The sequence below is a fragment of the Aquarana catesbeiana genome, linkage group LG08 (genome assembly GCF_042186555.1).
Source record: "Aquarana catesbeiana isolate 2022-GZ linkage group LG08, ASM4218655v1, whole genome shotgun sequence".
NCBI lineage: Eukaryota > Metazoa > Chordata > Amphibia > Anura > Ranidae > Aquarana > Aquarana catesbeiana.
Genome location: NC_133331.1, coordinates 208,640,129 through 208,658,356, shown reverse-complemented (window position 1 = coordinate 208,658,356; position 18,228 = coordinate 208,640,129). Strand labels below are relative to the sequence as shown.

At 44.1% G+C, this 18,228-nt stretch overlaps 1 protein-coding gene across 1 annotated transcript in view; it reads right to left on the bottom strand.

The window, feature by feature from the left end:
- Positions 1-792: 792 nt before the first annotated feature.
- Positions 793-18,228, bottom strand: part of LOC141106245 (uncharacterized) — a gene marked incomplete in the record, with an annotated part of 282,774 nt that continues 265,338 nt past the window's right edge. Inside the window, 3 exon segments of the mRNA XM_073596862.1 lie at positions 793-4,638; positions 9,179-9,262; positions 17,488-17,535. Of these exon segments, the coding sequence (XP_073452963.1) occupies positions 4,262-4,638; positions 9,179-9,262; positions 17,488-17,535 (509 nt within the window).

Genomic DNA, 18,228 nt, shown 5'->3' with positions numbered 1-18,228 from the left:
TCATCCCATTCCCCCCACCAAGGAGTAAGAGAAGGAATAAAAACAGAGAATACATGGAAGGGAGAGGAAAAGAGGGGGAGGAACAAAGAAAAAGGGAGAGAAAGAATAAGAAAAAAACAAGAAAGACAGCTAGAGGGATGGGGAAAAAAAACAAAATTAGCATAGAGAGAGATAAAAGGAAAAAAAAAAGCAGAACAAAGAGAGTGGTACATATTAAAATGTACCATAAGGGGTTTTAATACTGTACGAGCGAAAGGGACTCAGGGAGCACTAAATGTCTGTGGGTTAGGGGTGCAAATTACTTGCCTTGCATGCTGACAACCCACACTACGTAAATAATTTTACTGTTAGGGGCCCCCACAACTTGGGAAATTTTATCAAGGGGTCACGGCACTAGAAGGTTGAGAACCACTGGTGTAGGGGAATCACAGGATAGCTCAAATGCTAAATCACAACAGGATGAAGTAGTACATATTCTTTCTAATATTCCCTTACAGTTGCTCAATTCTAATTGTAATGTTTGTTATCAATCTATCACATTTATGTTGATTGATTATTTATGTATTTTTTTTTATTTAATGTTATGTCCTTTTTTTTTATATTTGTATTATGCTATAATACATACAATACCATTTATTTAATTTCATTAAAAAATAAGTTACATTTATTATTTTAATATTTTCCTAATTACGCCAACATTTTTTAAATATATTATTAATGTTGTTAATACGTTATATTTTTTTATTTTAAATGAGTGATTTTCTTGAAAAAGACACATTCATGACAAATATATACTGTGTATTTTTTATATTTATTTTTTCACTAAAAAATGATAATTAATTCATTAATTTTTTATTTCCAAAATGCAATGTTAAATATTTTTAAACTAAAATTGTATTAATTAAAACAGTATTAAAGGCATTATTTTTTAATTAAAATAATAAACATGTTGAATTGAATTTAATTCTTTTGAACTGAACTAAAGACAATTGTTTTTAAAGAGGAACTGCAGTCTGCTCACATAATTTGTAATAAAAACATCTTTGCCATTCTGAAGCTTCCATCCAACCACTTTGCATATTATTTTATATATTGCGTACTTGCCAAATATACTGCAGAAATCTCCATCCACTGAGTCTGGCTGCATCCATTTTAACTGTGGGCAGCTGAAGCTGCTGCCTGTTCACTTCCTGGATTTACACAGACACACAGAGGCACGCACACATCCAGCTCTGCAGCTTTCATGAGAGTGAGAGAGAGAGCTGTGCATGATCTCATAAGCCTAGGCTTTTTACCAGACAAGAAACAAGAATAGTTGAGCTGCACTTTCGTAGATATAAACTTTAAGCGGATGTGGGAACACATAACAGTGTTTAAAGAGGAATTCCACCCAGGCGGTCCATTAAAAAAAAAAATTAAAAGTCAGCAGCTACAAATACTGCAGCTGCTGACTTTTAATTGGACACTTACCTGTCCCTGGGTCCAGCGATGCGGGGGATCGAAGCCCCGCTTGTCCCCCCCCTCCGCTCGTCGGCGCCGGCATTTCAACTGTGGGCGACGGGCTGTGGCTTCACAGCCTGGCACCCACTGCGCATGCGCGAGCGGTGCTGCGCGCCGTGATTGGCCGCTCAATCACCTGGGACCTGTAATGAGTCCCAGATGATTGACAGGAGGGAGGGAGCAGAGCGGAGCCCTTCCTGTGCCGAGGGGGAGGTGATGTCACCAGCCCAGGCAAAGGAAGAGGCAGACTACGAGGGACCACCTAGCAACAGGCATTTAGAGGTAAGTAAAAAAAAAAAAATTATCCAAATTTTTTTTGTTTTTTTTTTTTTAGAATTTTTCAGGTATTTTTGTTTTTTTGGGTGGAATCCCACTTTAACTACAACGGTGAGTGGTATTTGTTTTTTTCACACAAAGCTATCTAGCGTGATCTGAGGTAGCTCGGGAATGACAGACAGCCAGTTTGATAACAGCAAACAGCTTGTTTCTTTTGAAAAACAGATAAACAAAAGCTTTCTTCAGCCAAACAAGTTATTAGTCCAAAGTCCTGGTACACCAAACTCTACAGCAGGCTCACCACTAACCTTATGTCCCACACTGGGGTTAGGGCTCCTCCGTGGCAAGAGTGCCTGACAGGCCACAAGTGGGGTCAGCAACCAGTATCGCAGCTTGTCCAAAACTCCATGCATTAGCAAAGCAGTGTTGGGACAAGGTCACCCAGTGCCGTGGGTTAAAATGGGAAACTCCACCACCCCACAACCCCCTCCTATTGGACACCTCAACCCCCTATTTGGTGGAGAAGGGGATGAGGCCAACAGTAGCGCACACCAAAATGTTTCTACTGATTGTGACATGCAATGAAATAGTATTGATGTTTGTGTTACACTGCAGTGAGGTGAGAACATGTCCCTGGGTATGTGGTGTCTCTGGAAGGAAAATATTTCCTTGAGTCAATGGTGTCATTGGAAGGAAAAAATGTCTTGCGTCAGTGATGCTACTGAAAGGAAAAACTGCCCCTGCATTGGCTGTATCACTGAGAAGAAAAAACGTCCCCGCATCAGTGATGTCACTGATAGAAACACCACTACAAAGCTCCTCCCCCACCCCCACCTCCCCAATACAGAACTCTTCCTATAACCCAACACCCACTACAAAGCTCATCACTAGCTTGCCAGTTAAAGTAATAAAATGCAAAATAGCAAAAAAATGGCCTTATCTCGAAGGGGATAAAACCTTCTGGGGTCAAGTGGTTAATAAATACTGTAAAGAGAACCTCTGCTAACTTACATCATCCAATCATTTGCAAGCAGAAATGGTGTTTATTCATTTTCCTTGTACTTGACTGGGTATTCTTTGCAACATTGTAAAAATTGTCAATATGGTGTAATGAGTGCAGCCTGGGCTGAGACAAACTACATTGAAGGAAAGTACAGTGTGGTCTAAATCCTCAGGATAAATTCTATGTCTTTAGGAACCACTAAAGAATCCTATTCAGCACACTTAAGACAGCACTTCTGAGAGACTTAAGCAATTTTGAAGCAGGAAACAGAGTGTGTGGATGATGTCATATATTACAGTTGTTGGCGCATCTGAAGCTGGGAGGAGGAGGTAGCCAGAATCCCAAAATGTAGTTGCTGAAGCAAGGAGTGGAGTGTGGTAGCTGGGGTGACCAGGCAGCCTCAAGACAGGAAACTTGAAAAAGAGGTGTCGGATTTGAAACATGTTGCCACCCCCGAAAATCACTTCCTGTTTCATTGCTTCCTGTCCTCATCTGTGCTCCATCGATCCACACGTTGCTGCTTACTGCCTCCTGTTCTGAGGCTGCCTCATCACCCCAGCTACCTCACTCTACTTCCTGCAGCAGCAGCAGCTCCATCTTGGTTGCTATATGTGACTGTAAACTGCACCGACTTTCAGTAAAGTGAAGTCTGAAGAATAAAAGACTATTTTGCTATTGCCATGAGTACAGAGGAGAGTTGGGTGCTATAACTGCCAGCCAGTGGAAGAACAGTGTGACTTGGCAGGGATGACGGTGAGCTCTAGTAGCAAGAGGGTTCCTGAACGTAACCCCCTCCCTTGGAATAGGTAGCCGAGTTATTTAGAGAGTTTGTCACTGGATGCTAGTGTAAGGTCTTGAGTGGTCACCAGGAGTGAGGTGACCTGAGGGGTGTGTGGGCTGGAGGAGCGGGGTACAGGTTCTGTGGTATCCTTTCAGAAGTGCTGCACTGGGTGGAAGAAGCCAGTTACAAAAAGTACAGTTAGGAAAGTGTGAATTGATGTGAAGTGCTATTGCACACAAAAAGTTAACTGTGTCAGTAGCTTCCTTGCTTCTATGTAGGAGAACCGGCTTATTGCTGTTTTCACTTGACCACAATCTCTGCCTGCATAGGGAGGCACTAACGAGGACTGTTTCCAGTGTCCCTGATTGGGTGTGTTAATTCCCGCCTACACACGTCTGTAATAGAGCAGTGCATTTTGGCTGCAGGTGGTTTTGGAAGCAGAAACAGGTGTGATTTACACGTTGTCCCACACTGGCAAACACCTGCAATTATTGTGAACCTAAACCTAGCCTTAGGCTTTGGGCTAACTGCAAAATGCTTTTTAAATTTAAAAAAATATGTTATTTCTTATTTTTTGTAAAAATACATTAGCTGTCCAAATATATATATATATGTGTGTGTGTTTTTTAAGAATTAGCCATGCATCACAATACAATTTGTTTTTAGAATGCATAATGTTATTAAAGCACAGTGTTACAGTACTAGGAGATTTCACAGATATTCAGTCGTGTTTCTGCACAATTTTTGTCATTCCACTTTCCATTCAATTGCATTTCCACACAATCCTCTTCACCTTGTTGATTAGGCTCCCCAGGACTCCAGTTGGAATATTTAATTGGGTCTCTATTTGCATACCTGAAAGTGCCTTCTGTTCTCTCATCAGTAACACCCAGGAATACAAAGGTTTTGTAATACTGGGCAATGTCTGAAACAGCTTTGTTTTCCTCAGGATTTAATGGTGTAGCAAGCTGAAAACCAGCTTTAGTACATATCGCAATTGACTCATCATACGTCACCACCTTTCCACTTGTGACAAATATTTTATTACCAGAGCTTGATCCTCTAGCAAATAGCAAAGCTGAAAAAAAGCCAAAAAGGAACATGAATATTTATGCACAAAAGTGCAAAATAATAACTGAACAGCTTAGATATATGATGGCATTTCTTTCTCCAAACTCATTGAATTGATTTTTGAAATACTAGAAAAATGATATATGTTCCAAAGAAATATGGTACACGCTTCAATCTGCTGTGACTATGGTGAAATATCAAAGCTTGCCAGCCTTCATAATCGCATGCATAGAAGAACAAGGACATGTCTAAGAGAAAATCATGAAAATTAACCTTATTTATAATTTTTCAACCCTAAAACCATATACTAAGTAAAGTCCATATGTTGGCAGGTGCAGTCCACACTCCCTGCTGTAGGTGGGCTCTAACAAAGTGGCAATGGAGGGAAAGGAAGTTGTAAGGAACTTGGTTTCTCTATAATTTCCTGTAGTCACCAGGGGAACAGTTGTCCGTTCGGACACTTGTGCCCATCGTGACCTCTGCGGTTATCTTGGATGAGGGCAGAGCTTATTTAAGGCCCTGGCCTCCTGATTTGGTGCACATTCTGTGAGTGGTCAGTGTAAGGACAGGTTCCTCATCTGTTATGGACAGCACTTAGTGACAGGGAGAAGATCCTGAGGCAGGGCCGGTGCAAGAATTTTAGTCTATATAGGTGAAGGTGCATTTTGGTGTTCCTCCCCACTATCCTCCTGCCATCCCCCTCACCCACTGTCTACAGCCACGCTGGGACCTCCTTCACATTGCATTTGTGATAGGGTGCAGCGTGAAAGATGTTTCTTCAAATTCCCCCAGGACAAATCCACCCCCCACCCCATGTCACTCTCAGCAAAAATCCTCTCACCCAGGTCCTTCCTTCCAGCACAACCTCCCCGCCCCCCCATCCTGGGTCAAATCCTTCCCCCATCCTTCCCAGCATAAATCCTCCTTTCCCTAAATCCCCCACGCCAGCGCAAGTCCTCTCCCCAGTTCTGTCACAAATTCTTCTACCCAAATCCCCCTTTCCAGTACAAATCCTCCCTCCAAGCACAAATCCCCTCTCTTTCTAATACAAATTCATACTTCCCAACTGTCCAGGTTTTAGTGGGACCTTTCTGAGATACAAATGAAATTTCCACAAATCCAGACTAATGCCCTGTACACACGGTCGGATTTTCCGACGGAAAATGTGTGATAGGACCTTGTTGTCGGAAATTCCGACCGTGTGTAGGCTCCATCACACATTTTCCATCGGATTTTCCGACACACAAAGTTTGAGAGCAGGATATAAAATTTTCCGACAACAAAATCCGTTGTCGGAAATTCCGATCATGTGTACACAAATCCGACGGACAAAGTGCCACGCATGCTCAGAATAATTAAAGAGATGAAAGCTATTGGCCACTGCCCGGTTTATAGTTCCGACGTACATGTTTTACGTCACCGCGTTCAGTATGATCGGATTTTCCGACAACTTTGTGTGACCGTGTGTATGCAAGACAAGTTTGAGCCAACATCCGTCGGAAAAAATCCTAGGATTTTTTTGTCGGAATGTCCGAACAAAGTCCGACCATGTGTACAGGGCATTAGGGCCTGTTCACGCCAAAATGCTGTGAGAGAAACCTGTGTTGCAATCTGCAGTGGGTGTTAAACTAACAACTCCCCAAATGTAGGTTGCATATGCCGTGTTTTTGCCTGCACCTGATGATATGGTACAGAAGTACCATGCAATCCGGTTGTTGTGCAGTTTGTAATGTAGTACATGCACAAACTCTTGGTGTGGACCAGCACAGTTTCATCCCATTCAAATGAATAGGCTGAAATCGCACATCACCCGAAAGGCATGTGAATCACAAAGGAAAATGCACAGGACATTCCAGTGTGATTTGTGGTGTGAACTGGTCCTGAGTCCTGGAGACCAGTGATGAAAGAGTTAGTACCATTAACTTGCCTGGGGGGGGGGGGGCACCAGTGTGGGCACCTAAGGCACCCCCCTGAATATCTAGTAATGTTAGCATCTCTCTGATTTTGGAGGGTGTAAGAGGATACTGTATGTGTTAGGGGGTACTTTGGGAGGGGAGAGGACTTGTGCTAGAAGAGGGGTTGGATATAAAAAAATATAAAAAATTACCCCCCCAGCATAAGTCTTCTCCCCTTCCAAAGTACCCCCTAGCACATACAGTATCCTCTTTCATCCCCCAAATCACTACAACTTGCCCTCCTTCCCTGTGTCTCCTCCCCTGCAAGTCTCATGTTGTATATTGATTACAGATCTCAGATCAGCGAGACATGCAGAACAGTGTCCATCCTCCTCCTCCTCTTGTCTGTGTATACTGTGTAGCACCCTTTAGATGTGTGATAGATGTAAATAGGTTTACTGTTAAGGCCCATACACACGCTTTGATTTTCGGACATCAATTGTGTTACAATGACTGATCGTCCACAAATCTTACCGTTAGTATGGTGCTTTCGACAGCCGGTTTCACTTTTTCATCAGACAAAAGCTGGATGTGCAAACTATAAAATTTTTGTCGGATGTGAACTCAACGTCTGATTTTCGTTTCATTAGTATGGTTTTCGTACGAAAAAAATCATAAGAGCAAGACTACGCATGCTCAGAAACGAAAGAATACATACAAAATTATTCAACACATTATGTCACTTCTGATGTTGCATTCTGTAAAATGAAAATTCTCGTATTGTTAGTAATAGTAACCTCTTCACTTTCGACATGAGACTAGCATGCCACAAAAATTGGACGTTCTGTCATCTGCAAATCAAAGCGTGTGTGTGAGGCTATAGAGTAGGCAAAACATAGTTAGCTCAGGGCTAAGCCTGAGCTGTGTAATCTGGGTCAGGGTTACTTTAGTTCAGGGCTTATCCCAGCAACTTCTCTGGTGCCTGCCCCTGTTCTCTGGGACATTGGAGAATATTCTAGACATAGTGGGTGGTGGTTGGAGGGGCTGCTTGGAATATTTATGAGGGCCTCAGCCAATCCCCAGTGAAGGGCTGGCAGGGAGCAGGCCACCTCATAAATAGGCATGAGTCATGTCAGAGGGGTAGTTGGGTGGAAGATGGAGATGGGGTGCTGAGAAGGCTGTCAGTGGCCCTTAAGAGTGCCCCCTAGTCTGGGGGAGGAGTGACTTCTGGCCTGGGGCTCGGGTGCTGGAAGGATCCTGCCAAAACACTCTGAGAAAGCCTTTCCTGGAGGCACATGAGCAAGCAGAGGACAGCACAAGCAGGTCAGAACGTCTGGGAGATCCCCTCCAAGTCAGCTGGGTGGGCTGGTGAGTGTCAGTCTGGAGGACTGTGGGATAGCAGTTAGAAGTCTGGAGGACTAGTAAAAGGGTCATCTGCAGCCAGGTGGGTTGGCAGTCCCTGAAGAGGTGGTGCTGGAATCAGTAGCCACAGGGATGATGCAATCTGGACACTGACATTCTGCTACACAACTAAGGGGCATCGGGTTCCTGTCTGTAATGGGCCATTGCGTTTAGTCTGATTGAGTGACTGTCAGATATTCACAATGTTTCAGCTTGGGTCTGCAAGCAAGTGAGTGCTAGAGGAAGAAGTGGAGCTGTACATAGAGCTGTATAAAGAGACTGTATATAGGAAACGTGTCTCTGAAGTTTGCAGCTGAATTCAAATGGGCATCCTATAATCTCCCACCCTACAGACTGTTCTCTGACTCAAGTGTGCCTGTGAAGATTTGGTGTGCCTGGCTGTGGAGGGTGGGGATCCAAGTTTACTTGCAACTCCTTAGGGGGTGTGCTACAACTGTATAGAAAAAAACATCCAAGCTAAGGAGGAGGGAGAAGGGGGCATCAGTCCCATCTGCACTGTGTGCAGTCAGTGTGTTATAGTGGAAGAGAAGAAGGAGAGATGCGGCTTCTGCGTGTGACCCGAAACACCCCGCACAAGCTGCAAGGCAAGTGTCACTGATGCCCACACCAGCGCGCCCCTGCGGGGCAAGTCACTGGATCCAAGTGCTGGAACTTGTTTTGACTCTGGACTCGGCTCTGGGGTTCACATTATGGGCTCTGGATTTGGATTTCACTGCCCTCCCCTCTGGCGCCCTCAGGGGACTGCTTAAGCTGCCTATTGCCCTGTCCAGAGGAGTAGGGAAAGTGCAGGGACTACGCATCTCTATCGTGAAAGCTTCCCAGTTGGGTGGGACGGGCCAGGCTGCATTCCCACTGTCTGCATTGTTCCAAGTTACAGAACCACTGCCACTGACTCTGTAAGTTACCCTGAAAGGTTGTGTTTACCACTGGGCCTTGTTGTAACCTGTTTAAACGTTCTAAAATATACACAGTCTTCGTCATTTGGCCTTTGTGCTCTCTTTGCCACTGCCATACCACGCTGCACCCTGTCCACACATATCCAAGATACAAATTTACATTTATCAATGAAAAAAACACATTTGCTATGTAGTTCAACACTGAACCTTGGTGTACATAAGCTTTTATGAGTAATGCACATCTAATTATCTAATATAATACATAGCAGAAATACTGAGCAAGCAATCTGGTGATAGAGTTTGAAATAACCAATATTTATTGATAATGACCAACCTTTTTTCTGAAGGGCCAAACTAGACTGCATGATTCTCAGCTGTTCTTCAAAAAATGATAACTTCTTTTGCATATTTGCAAGCTCTAAAATAAGTGGAAATATACATTTGAAATTACTCTGCAGAGGGTTAATGTATATTTTTAATGTTTTTATTATGAAATGCTTAGAGTATTTGTACAAAAACAGCCAGTTAAAGTGAAAGTAAAGTCCACTTTTTAACTTGTACCTACAGATAAGCCTAAAATAAGGCTTACCTGTAGGTACAGTGAATATCTCCTAAACTTGCACTGTTTAGGAGATATTTACAAAGCATGTATCAGGGCTGGGCTCAGCCCTTCTTTCTCAGAGCTCTGTGCTCAGCTGTTGGTTAACTGCCAGCACTCTTCATTCCACAGTGACTCACCTGGTCTTCAGGGCTTTGTGCCAGAGCCTGAGCTCCTGCGCATGCGGCATGTGATGTCATTGCGGCTCAGGCAAATGCACAGAGCCGAGGTCCGCATATCTGGAAGGAAGACTGGGTGAAGATGGAAATGCGCAGGGAGCTATGACAGTGCTGAGCTGGAGGGCACTATGTCCAGGTAAGTCTGTCATAATGTGCTAGTATGCGGTGCATACTAGTACATTATGACTTAAACCTGAATTTTTATGGCAGTTTAATATCGCTTCTACCTTGATTATCATTTAAATCTTAAAGTGATATTAAGATATCCCTTCTGCCAAGTGCCATCAGAGCAAACAGCTTGCTGTGGGGGACACCCAAGCAGGCTCGCTTTGAGCCGCTGCTCTGTATATCCATTAAGACACAGAGCCGTGACTCGGCCCTGCGTTCCCCTCTCTTCTCCTTGGCTCACTGGCTGTGATTGAAAACCATTGGCTTCCACTGCTGTCTTAGATAATGAGAAGGAAGAGTCCCCGGACTGCACATCGCTGGATCACGATGGAGCTCAGGTAAGTATTGGGGGGGGGCTGCTGAACACAAACTTTTTTTTACCTTCACACAGCAGTACATAGAATGCATGAAGGTAAAAACCTTAAAGGACCACTAAAGATAATTTTTTTTTTTTTTTTTAATGACAAACATGTTATACTTACCTCCACTGTGCAGCTCGTTTTGCACAGAGTGGCCCCAAACCTGCTCTTCTGGGGTCCCTCGGGGGCTGTCTCGGCTCCTCCCCGCAAGGATTCAACACCTTCATGCGAGCTCCCGTGATACAGCTGGCGGTCATAGCCGCTCACTGTATCACTCGGCCCCGCCCCCGGCGCTCCGCGTCATTGGATGTGATTGACAGCAGCCAATGGCTGCGCTGCTTTTAATCCATCCACTGTAACCAATCAACGGCCAGGCTAAAGGTAAGTAACGGCCAGGTAAGTAAAACGGGGGGCTGTGGGGGGGGGCGGTATTGTAGGATGTTTTTTCACCTTAACCTACCTGGCGGTATGATTATTTCGGATTTTAGGTGCTGAAAGCGGTACAATTATTTTGCATGGAAATTTGGCGTTTTATATTGTAGGTCTGTAAATCTTAACAATAACACACTTAAATCTGTCCAAACCAGAGTCTAGTAGATATCCCAGGTATGATAAAGTTTGAAACACAAAAACATAAATTATAATATAATAAATAAAAATAAATAATTAAAAAAAAAAAAAAAAAAATAGTAATAAAATAAATTTCCCCACAATTCACTATCGCTCAATTCTGCAAGTGTTCTAATTTACTATCACTGTTTTCTAGCTGGTCTAAAGCCACTTTTGACGTAAAGGGACACTTTTTGGTTGCTATGGACAATCTCCAGTTTCCAGGCAGAAAGAACAGTATATATCATATAAAACTGCATGCAGGGCATGGGCCAAAGCACTGGGGACAAAAGGGATGTGAAATCATTTCATACAGTACTGTAATCTGTAAGATTACAGTACTGTATGTGTTATGATTTTTACTTTTTTTTTAATTTGCCGCCAGGCTCCGCCCCCGTGCATCGCGCCGCTCGCAGGGAACAGAGCCTGGCACGGAGAGGCTTCGGAGGAGGATGGAGTCCTCGGACACTGCGGGTGACATCGCAGGATCCCGGGGACAAGGTAAGTAAAGCCGCCCCAGGATCCTGCAATGCGATCCCGAGTGTGGCTCGGGGTTACCGCTAATGGTACTGAATTTTAACCCCGAGCCACACTCGGGAATACCGCCAGGGAGGTTAATGCATTCTATGCATTAACCTTTACAACCTCTTTAAGCCCTTTAGAAATAAAGATTTTATTGTTTATTGTGCCTTCCTCTGTTGCTGACAGCTCCATCCTACCCCTCCCCGACGCGTATTCGGCACAGGGATCAGGTGCCTTCCTCTGGGGGATCTCCCAGAGGAAGGCACGTGATCCCTGTGCCGAATACGCGTCGGGGAGGGGTAGGACGGAGCTGTCAGCAACAGTAGATGAGGAATGACACACCGCATGCCATACAAACGCTTGTTTTACAAATATACACTCTGGAAAGATTGGTGCACTCACGCACCTGCATATTGTGAGTACCCTTCTGGAGGGAATTTTTTATATATTTCAATAAATCCCTACTGTATCACACTATGGAGCTTTTTCTTCCTTATATGTGAAACTATCTGATGACATCTGTGAGAGGTGGAGTTTATACCAGCATACCCTGTATGAGCCCAAGGAGTGGCTCCAATGCATGTTTAGACACCGTTTAATTACCGTGTCACACGCTTAGAGGTGAGCGCAAGCACAAGTGGGGGGTCACAGGAGAGCACTGAAGCATGCTGAATTGTGAACACCAATAAGGAGGAGCATGAGGAACACCGTTTTTTGTGGACACTACTTTTCTGCACTTTACGTTTTATTTTGCTATTAATGAATTGAACCTTTTGAATATGGACGCATGATTTTGCACTTTGATCCTATATTTATAACCACATACATATATTGTTTTTTTTCATGTTGCACTTTATGGGATACCTTTATTAGGGATGAGCCGAACACCCCCCTGTTCGGTTCGCACCAGAACATGCGAACAGGAAAAAAGTTCGTTCGAACATGCGAACACCGTTAAAGTCTATGGGACACGAACATGAATAATCAAAAGTGCTAATTTTCAAGGCTTATATGCAAGTTATTGTCATAAAAAGTGTTTGGGGACCTGGGTCCTGCCCCAGGGGACATGGATCGATGCAAAAAAAAGTTTTAAAAACGGCCGTTTTTTCAGGAGCAGTGATTTTAATAATGCTTAAAGTCAAACAATAAAAGTGTAATATCCCTTTAAATTTCGTACCTGGGGGGTGTCTATAGTGTGCCTGTAAAGGGGCGCATGTTTCCTGTGTTTAGAACAGTCTGACAGCAAAATGACATTTTGAAGGAAAAAACTCATTTAAAACTACTCGCGGCTATTGCATTGCCGACAATACACATAGAAGTTCATTGATAAAAACGGCATGGGAATTCCCCAAAGGGGAACCCCGAACCAAACTTAAAAAAAAAAAATGACGTGGGGGTCCCCCTAAATTCCATACCAGGCCCTTCAGGTCTGGTATGGATATTAAGGGGAACCCCGGCCAAAATTAAAAAAAAAAAATGACGTGGGGTTCCCCCTAAATTCCATACCAGACCCTTCAGGTCTGGTATGGATTTTAAGGGGAACCCCGCGCCAAAAAAAAAAAAAAAAAACGGCGTGGGGTCCCCCCAAAAATCCATACCAGACCCTTATCCGAGCACGCAACCTGGCAGGCCGCAGGAAAAGAGGGGGGGACAAGAGTGCGGCCCCCCCTCCCTCCTGAACCGTACCAGGCCACATGCCCTCAACATTGGGAGGGTGCTTTGGGGTAGCCCCCCAAAACACCTTGTCCCCATGTTGATGAGGACAAGGGCCTCATCCCCACAACCCTGGCCGGTGGTTGTGGGGGTCTGCGGGCGGGGGGCTTATCGGAATCTGGAAGCCCCCTTTAACAAGGTGACCCCCAGATCCCGGCCCCCCCCCTGTGTGAAATGGTAAGGGGGTACATAAGTACCCCTACCATTTCACGAAAAAAGTGTCAAAAATGTTAAAAATGACAAGAGACAGTTTTTGACAATTCCTTTATTTAAATGCTTCTTCTTTCTTCTATCTTGCTTCATCTTCTGGTTCTTCTGGCTCTTCTGGTTCTTCTGGTTCTTCCTCCGGCGTTCTCGTCCAGCATCTCCTCCGCGGCGTCTTCTGTCTTCTTCTCCTCGGGCCGCTCCGCACCCATGGCATGGGGGGGAGGCTCCCGCTCTTCTCTTCTTCTCTTCTTCTTTTCTTCTTTTCTTCTTTTCTTCTCTTCTTCTCTTCTTCTCTTCTTCTTTATTTTTTTCTCCGGGCCGCTCCGCAATCCATGCTGACATGGAGGGAGGCTCCCGCTGTGTGACGGCGCTCCTCGTCTGACAGTTCTTAAATAACGGGGGGGGCGGGGCCACCCGGTGACCCCGCCCCCCTCTGACGCACGGTGACTTGACGGGACTTCCCTGTGACGTCACGGGGAATGCCACAGGGAAGTCCCGTCAAGTCACCGTGCGTCAGAGGGGGGCGGGGTCACCGGGTTGGCCCCGCCCCCCCCGTTATTTAAGAACTGTCAGACGAGGAGCTTCGTCACACAGCGGGAGCCTCCCTCCATGTCAGCATGGATTGCGGAGCGGCCCGGAGAAGAAAATGAAGAAGAAGAGAAGAAGAGAAGAAAAGAAGAAAAGAAGAAAAGAAGAAGAGAAGAGCGGGAGCCTCCCTCCCATGCCATGGGTGCGGAGCGGCCCGAGGAGAAGAAGACAGAAGACGCCGCGGAGGAGATGCTGGACGAGAACGCCGGAGGAAGAACCAGAAGAACCAGAAGAGCCAGAAGAACCAGAAGATGAAGCAAGATAGAAGAAAGAAGAAGCATTTAAATAAAGGAATTGTCAAAAACTGTCTCTTGTCATTTTTAACATTTTTGACACTTTTTTCGTGAAATGGTAGGGGTACTTATGTACCCCCTTACCATTTCACACAGGGGGGGGGGCGGGATCTGGGGGTCACCTTGTTAAAGGGGGCTTCCAGATTCCGATAAGCCCCCCGCCCGCAGACCCCCACAACCACCGGCCAGGGTTGTGGGGATGAGGCCCTTGTCCTCATCAACATGGGGACAAGGTGTTTTGGGGGGCTACCCCAAAGCACCCTCCCAATGTTGAGGGCATGTGGCCTGGTACGGTTCAGGAGGGAGGGGGGGCCGCACTCTTGTCCCCCCCTCTTTTCCTGCGGCCTGCCAGGTTGCGTGCTCGGATAAGGGTCTGGTATGGATTTTTGGGGGGACCCCACGCCGTTTTTTTTTTTTTTTTTGGCGCGGGGTTCCCCTTAAAATCCATACCAGACCTGAAGGGTCTGGTATGGAATTTAGGGGGAACCCCACGTCATTTTTTTTTTTTAATTTTGGCCGGGGTTCCCCTTAATATCCATACCAGACCTGAAGGGCCTGGTATGGAATTTAGGGGGACCCCCACGTCATTTTTTTTTTTTAATTTTGGTTCGGGGTTCCCCTTTGGGGAATTCCCATGCCGTTTTTATCAATGAACTTCTATGTGTATTGTCGGCAATGCAATAGCCGCGGGTAGTTTTAAATGAGTTTTTTCCTTCAAAATGTCATTTTGCTGTCAGACTGTTCTAAACACAGGAAACATGCGCCCCTTTACAGGCACACTATAGACACCCCCCAGGTACGAAATTTAAAGGGATATTACACTTTTATTGATTGACTTTAAGTATTATTAAAATCACTGCTCCTGAAAAAACAGCCGTTTTTAAAACTTTTTTTTGCATTGATCCATGTCCCCTGGGGCAGGACCCAGGTCCCCAAACACTTTTTATGACAATAACTTGCATATTAGCCTTTAAAATTAGCACTTTTGATTTCTCCCATAGACTTTTAAAGGGTGTTCCGCGGCATTCGAATTTGCCGCGAACACCCCAAATTGTTCGCTGTTCGGTGAACTTGCGAACAGCCAATGTTCGAGTCGAACATGAGTTCGACTCGAACTCGAAGCTCATCCCTAACCTTTATATAAGGATTGTATTCAGTTTATATACTCAACACTACCTGCCTGGAGTTTGCATGTTCTCCCTGTGCCTGCGTGGGTTTCCTCAGAGTACTCCAGATTCCTCCCACACTCCAAAGACATGCTGGTAGGTTAATTGGATCCTGTCTAAATTGTCACTAGTATGTATGAATGTGAGTTAGGGACCTTAGATTGTAAGCTCCTTGAGGGTAGGGACTTATGTGAATGTACAAAGTATATGTAAAGCGCTGTGTAAATTGATGGCGCTATATAAGTAACATAAATAAATAATAAGTTTGTGTAAAATGTATCAACTAGAAACAGCTTCTTTTGTGTCCTGGTGTAGTTTTTATACTTGAAGAGTATACCATATACTTGAAGATGGCACAATAAATTGTTTAACTACTAGCTGTGGTGTGCAGCCATTCTTGTTTGAATTACATAACGGAAGTGAGCCCACTATGGCACCCATGTGTGGAATCTATTAGGCTGATCCTACTCACCTAGAGCGGTATGCTCTCTCCTTCATTCCTCAGCAATAGAGGTCACCAGGGTCAATCTACCTAGCAGGGACACAGACAGCCTGAAAGGGTTTGTAATCTTTTCCTTCTCTATCCAAAACTAAAAAAAAAAAGTTTGGGCTATACATGCAGTACATTAAGTACTTTCAATGTATTTATATCAAAAGGTGTGTTTTGATTAAAAAAAATATTAATTAAAAAATTTGCTTATTATATTATATATTATATTATGTTTATTATAGTTTAACTTTGTATGTTATGTTTACCAGGCATACCAAGTTAGTATTTTATATGAAGTACAGTACTTCTAAACCCAAGAATAAAAATTGAATATTCCAGCAAACCAGTCCTTAGATGTGTTAGAGGCATTCTTTTTCTTTTTTCGTCTTCTTTTCTTTATTTTACCCTAGTGACATAGGCGTGCGCAGGGGTTGTGCCAGGTGTGCCTGGGCACACCCTAATAACTATGTGCGGTGCCAATTCCCCCTACTGCCTGGTCTTTCCCGACCTTATTGGCCCCCCCACCCCATAGTGCTGCTGCCTTCCTTCCTCTCCTTTCCCCCAGGCTGCTGCAGGGTATGTTTCAGGATGGAGAGCAGGGGAAGGGGTTAGTAAATATGTAACATACCAGCCCCTTCCTTTTCTAAATGAACACAGTGAGTACACTCGCTCACTGTGTCCATTCATAACTGAAGCATAGTACAATGTGTTTACTATGCTACCGTTTGTGAATAACCAGGAAGTACTCCGCACAGAGCACTTCCCATTCATTCACTGTCCCGTGCAACTGAGGCTGCAGAGAAAGACGTGTGTCTGAGCTTTGGGGTGCACACCCTAATGCAATAGGCTGCGCACACCTATGCCTAGTGATCATGCCAGTAACACATTTAGGGGTCTAGGTATATAACATTTGCTGTACACATGTGACAATCATTCCCATGAACAGATTCCCAAAATACCTCAGTCAGGGAAAAAGCATTATGGCCACTAGATGGCACTGAGGATATAGGAACTGCACATATTAGAGAAAATATAGGGTTATTTGTTTTTTTCCATTTTGATTGTGTAGATGCTTGTCACATTCGTACAGTGATCATTTTGTTGCATCAATCCTTAAGGGTTGATTTACTAAAGGCAAATAGACTGTGCACTTTGCAAATGCAGTTGCACGCTGCAAGGGAATTTGTTCCAGAGCTTAGTAAATGAGGGGGAGCTCTACTGTCTTCCATCACCCAATCATCATAACATTCTGTATTTTTGTTATCTTCCTTGTGTGTGATTGGGTATTTGCAAAGTATTTGCAAATGAAACTCATTTACTAAGCTCTGGAGCAAATGCCCTTGCTGAGTATAACTACTCTTGTGCACAGTCTATTTGCCTTTAGTAAATTAACCCCTCAATGTCTAAGGGTGACAACCCTTACTGCACTGTCTCTATGGAGGAGGAGCAGTCACCCTAATACAGGGTTAAAAAATACCCCCCCCTACACACACACACACACACACATACACTTTGCTCATCTCCATAACATAGTCTGGAGCTTATCTGTAGTCCATAGAGATAGATTGAGCTCGGAAAGTCATTAGCTAACTAGATTTCTACCAGGATTATCTTTTTTTTTTTTTTTTTCAACTAGTCATATAGTAACAAAACACTTCAAATTATATATCTAACAGACCAAAAGAGAGAATAGAGAATAGGGGAAGTTCATTGTTAGGGTTTATATACACTTTAAAAGTTAGTAAGTTTACCTGCTAGTCCAACATCAGCTCCTTTAACACCTTTCTGACCCGGAATTCCTATGAAAGGAAATTATACCATCTATTTAATTTGAACATTATATTATACTTTTCAAAAGGTATTGCTAGCGAGTACTTAAAGGTTCCAAAATGAAAATGGGCAGACTGGCAGGATTTTTAATGCAAAAGAGACATGCTTTGGACAACTGGGTCAGTAAAGGTACTCATCTTGTATTGTATGTAATGATGTCAAGTGCTTGCCCACACTGAGAACAGAGAAGAAATGAGGGAAAGTGATGGCTGCTGGGGAGCATGGAATAAGGTAAGTATTCTTCTCTGTAAATTTCCCTGGGCTAAACAAGCATTAGACTTAGACTTAGACTTAGTTTCCCTGAACCAGACATGTTTCGGAAAATCTTTCCTTCATCATTGTTCACAAAGAGAAATTTACATATTATATTCATTGACACTGCACATAAATATCCACATGATTAAAAGAAAGGTAATTTCATGACCCCACGCTTGGCCCAACGGACGTGACATCCACTGGCTGACCATTTAACACTATGCTTGAATCAAGAATCCCAAATGGTATTGAAAAGAACCGCCCCCAGGTAGGGGTAGGGTGCCTATGTACGTTCTGGGGTCCAAAAGGTGAGGAGCCTCAACCCAGAAATATCAGCATATACAGGTAGGTAGGCTGGTTGACAGGTGCAAGGGGCGCAGAGGGTCCTGATGGATGGTCTCAAAACG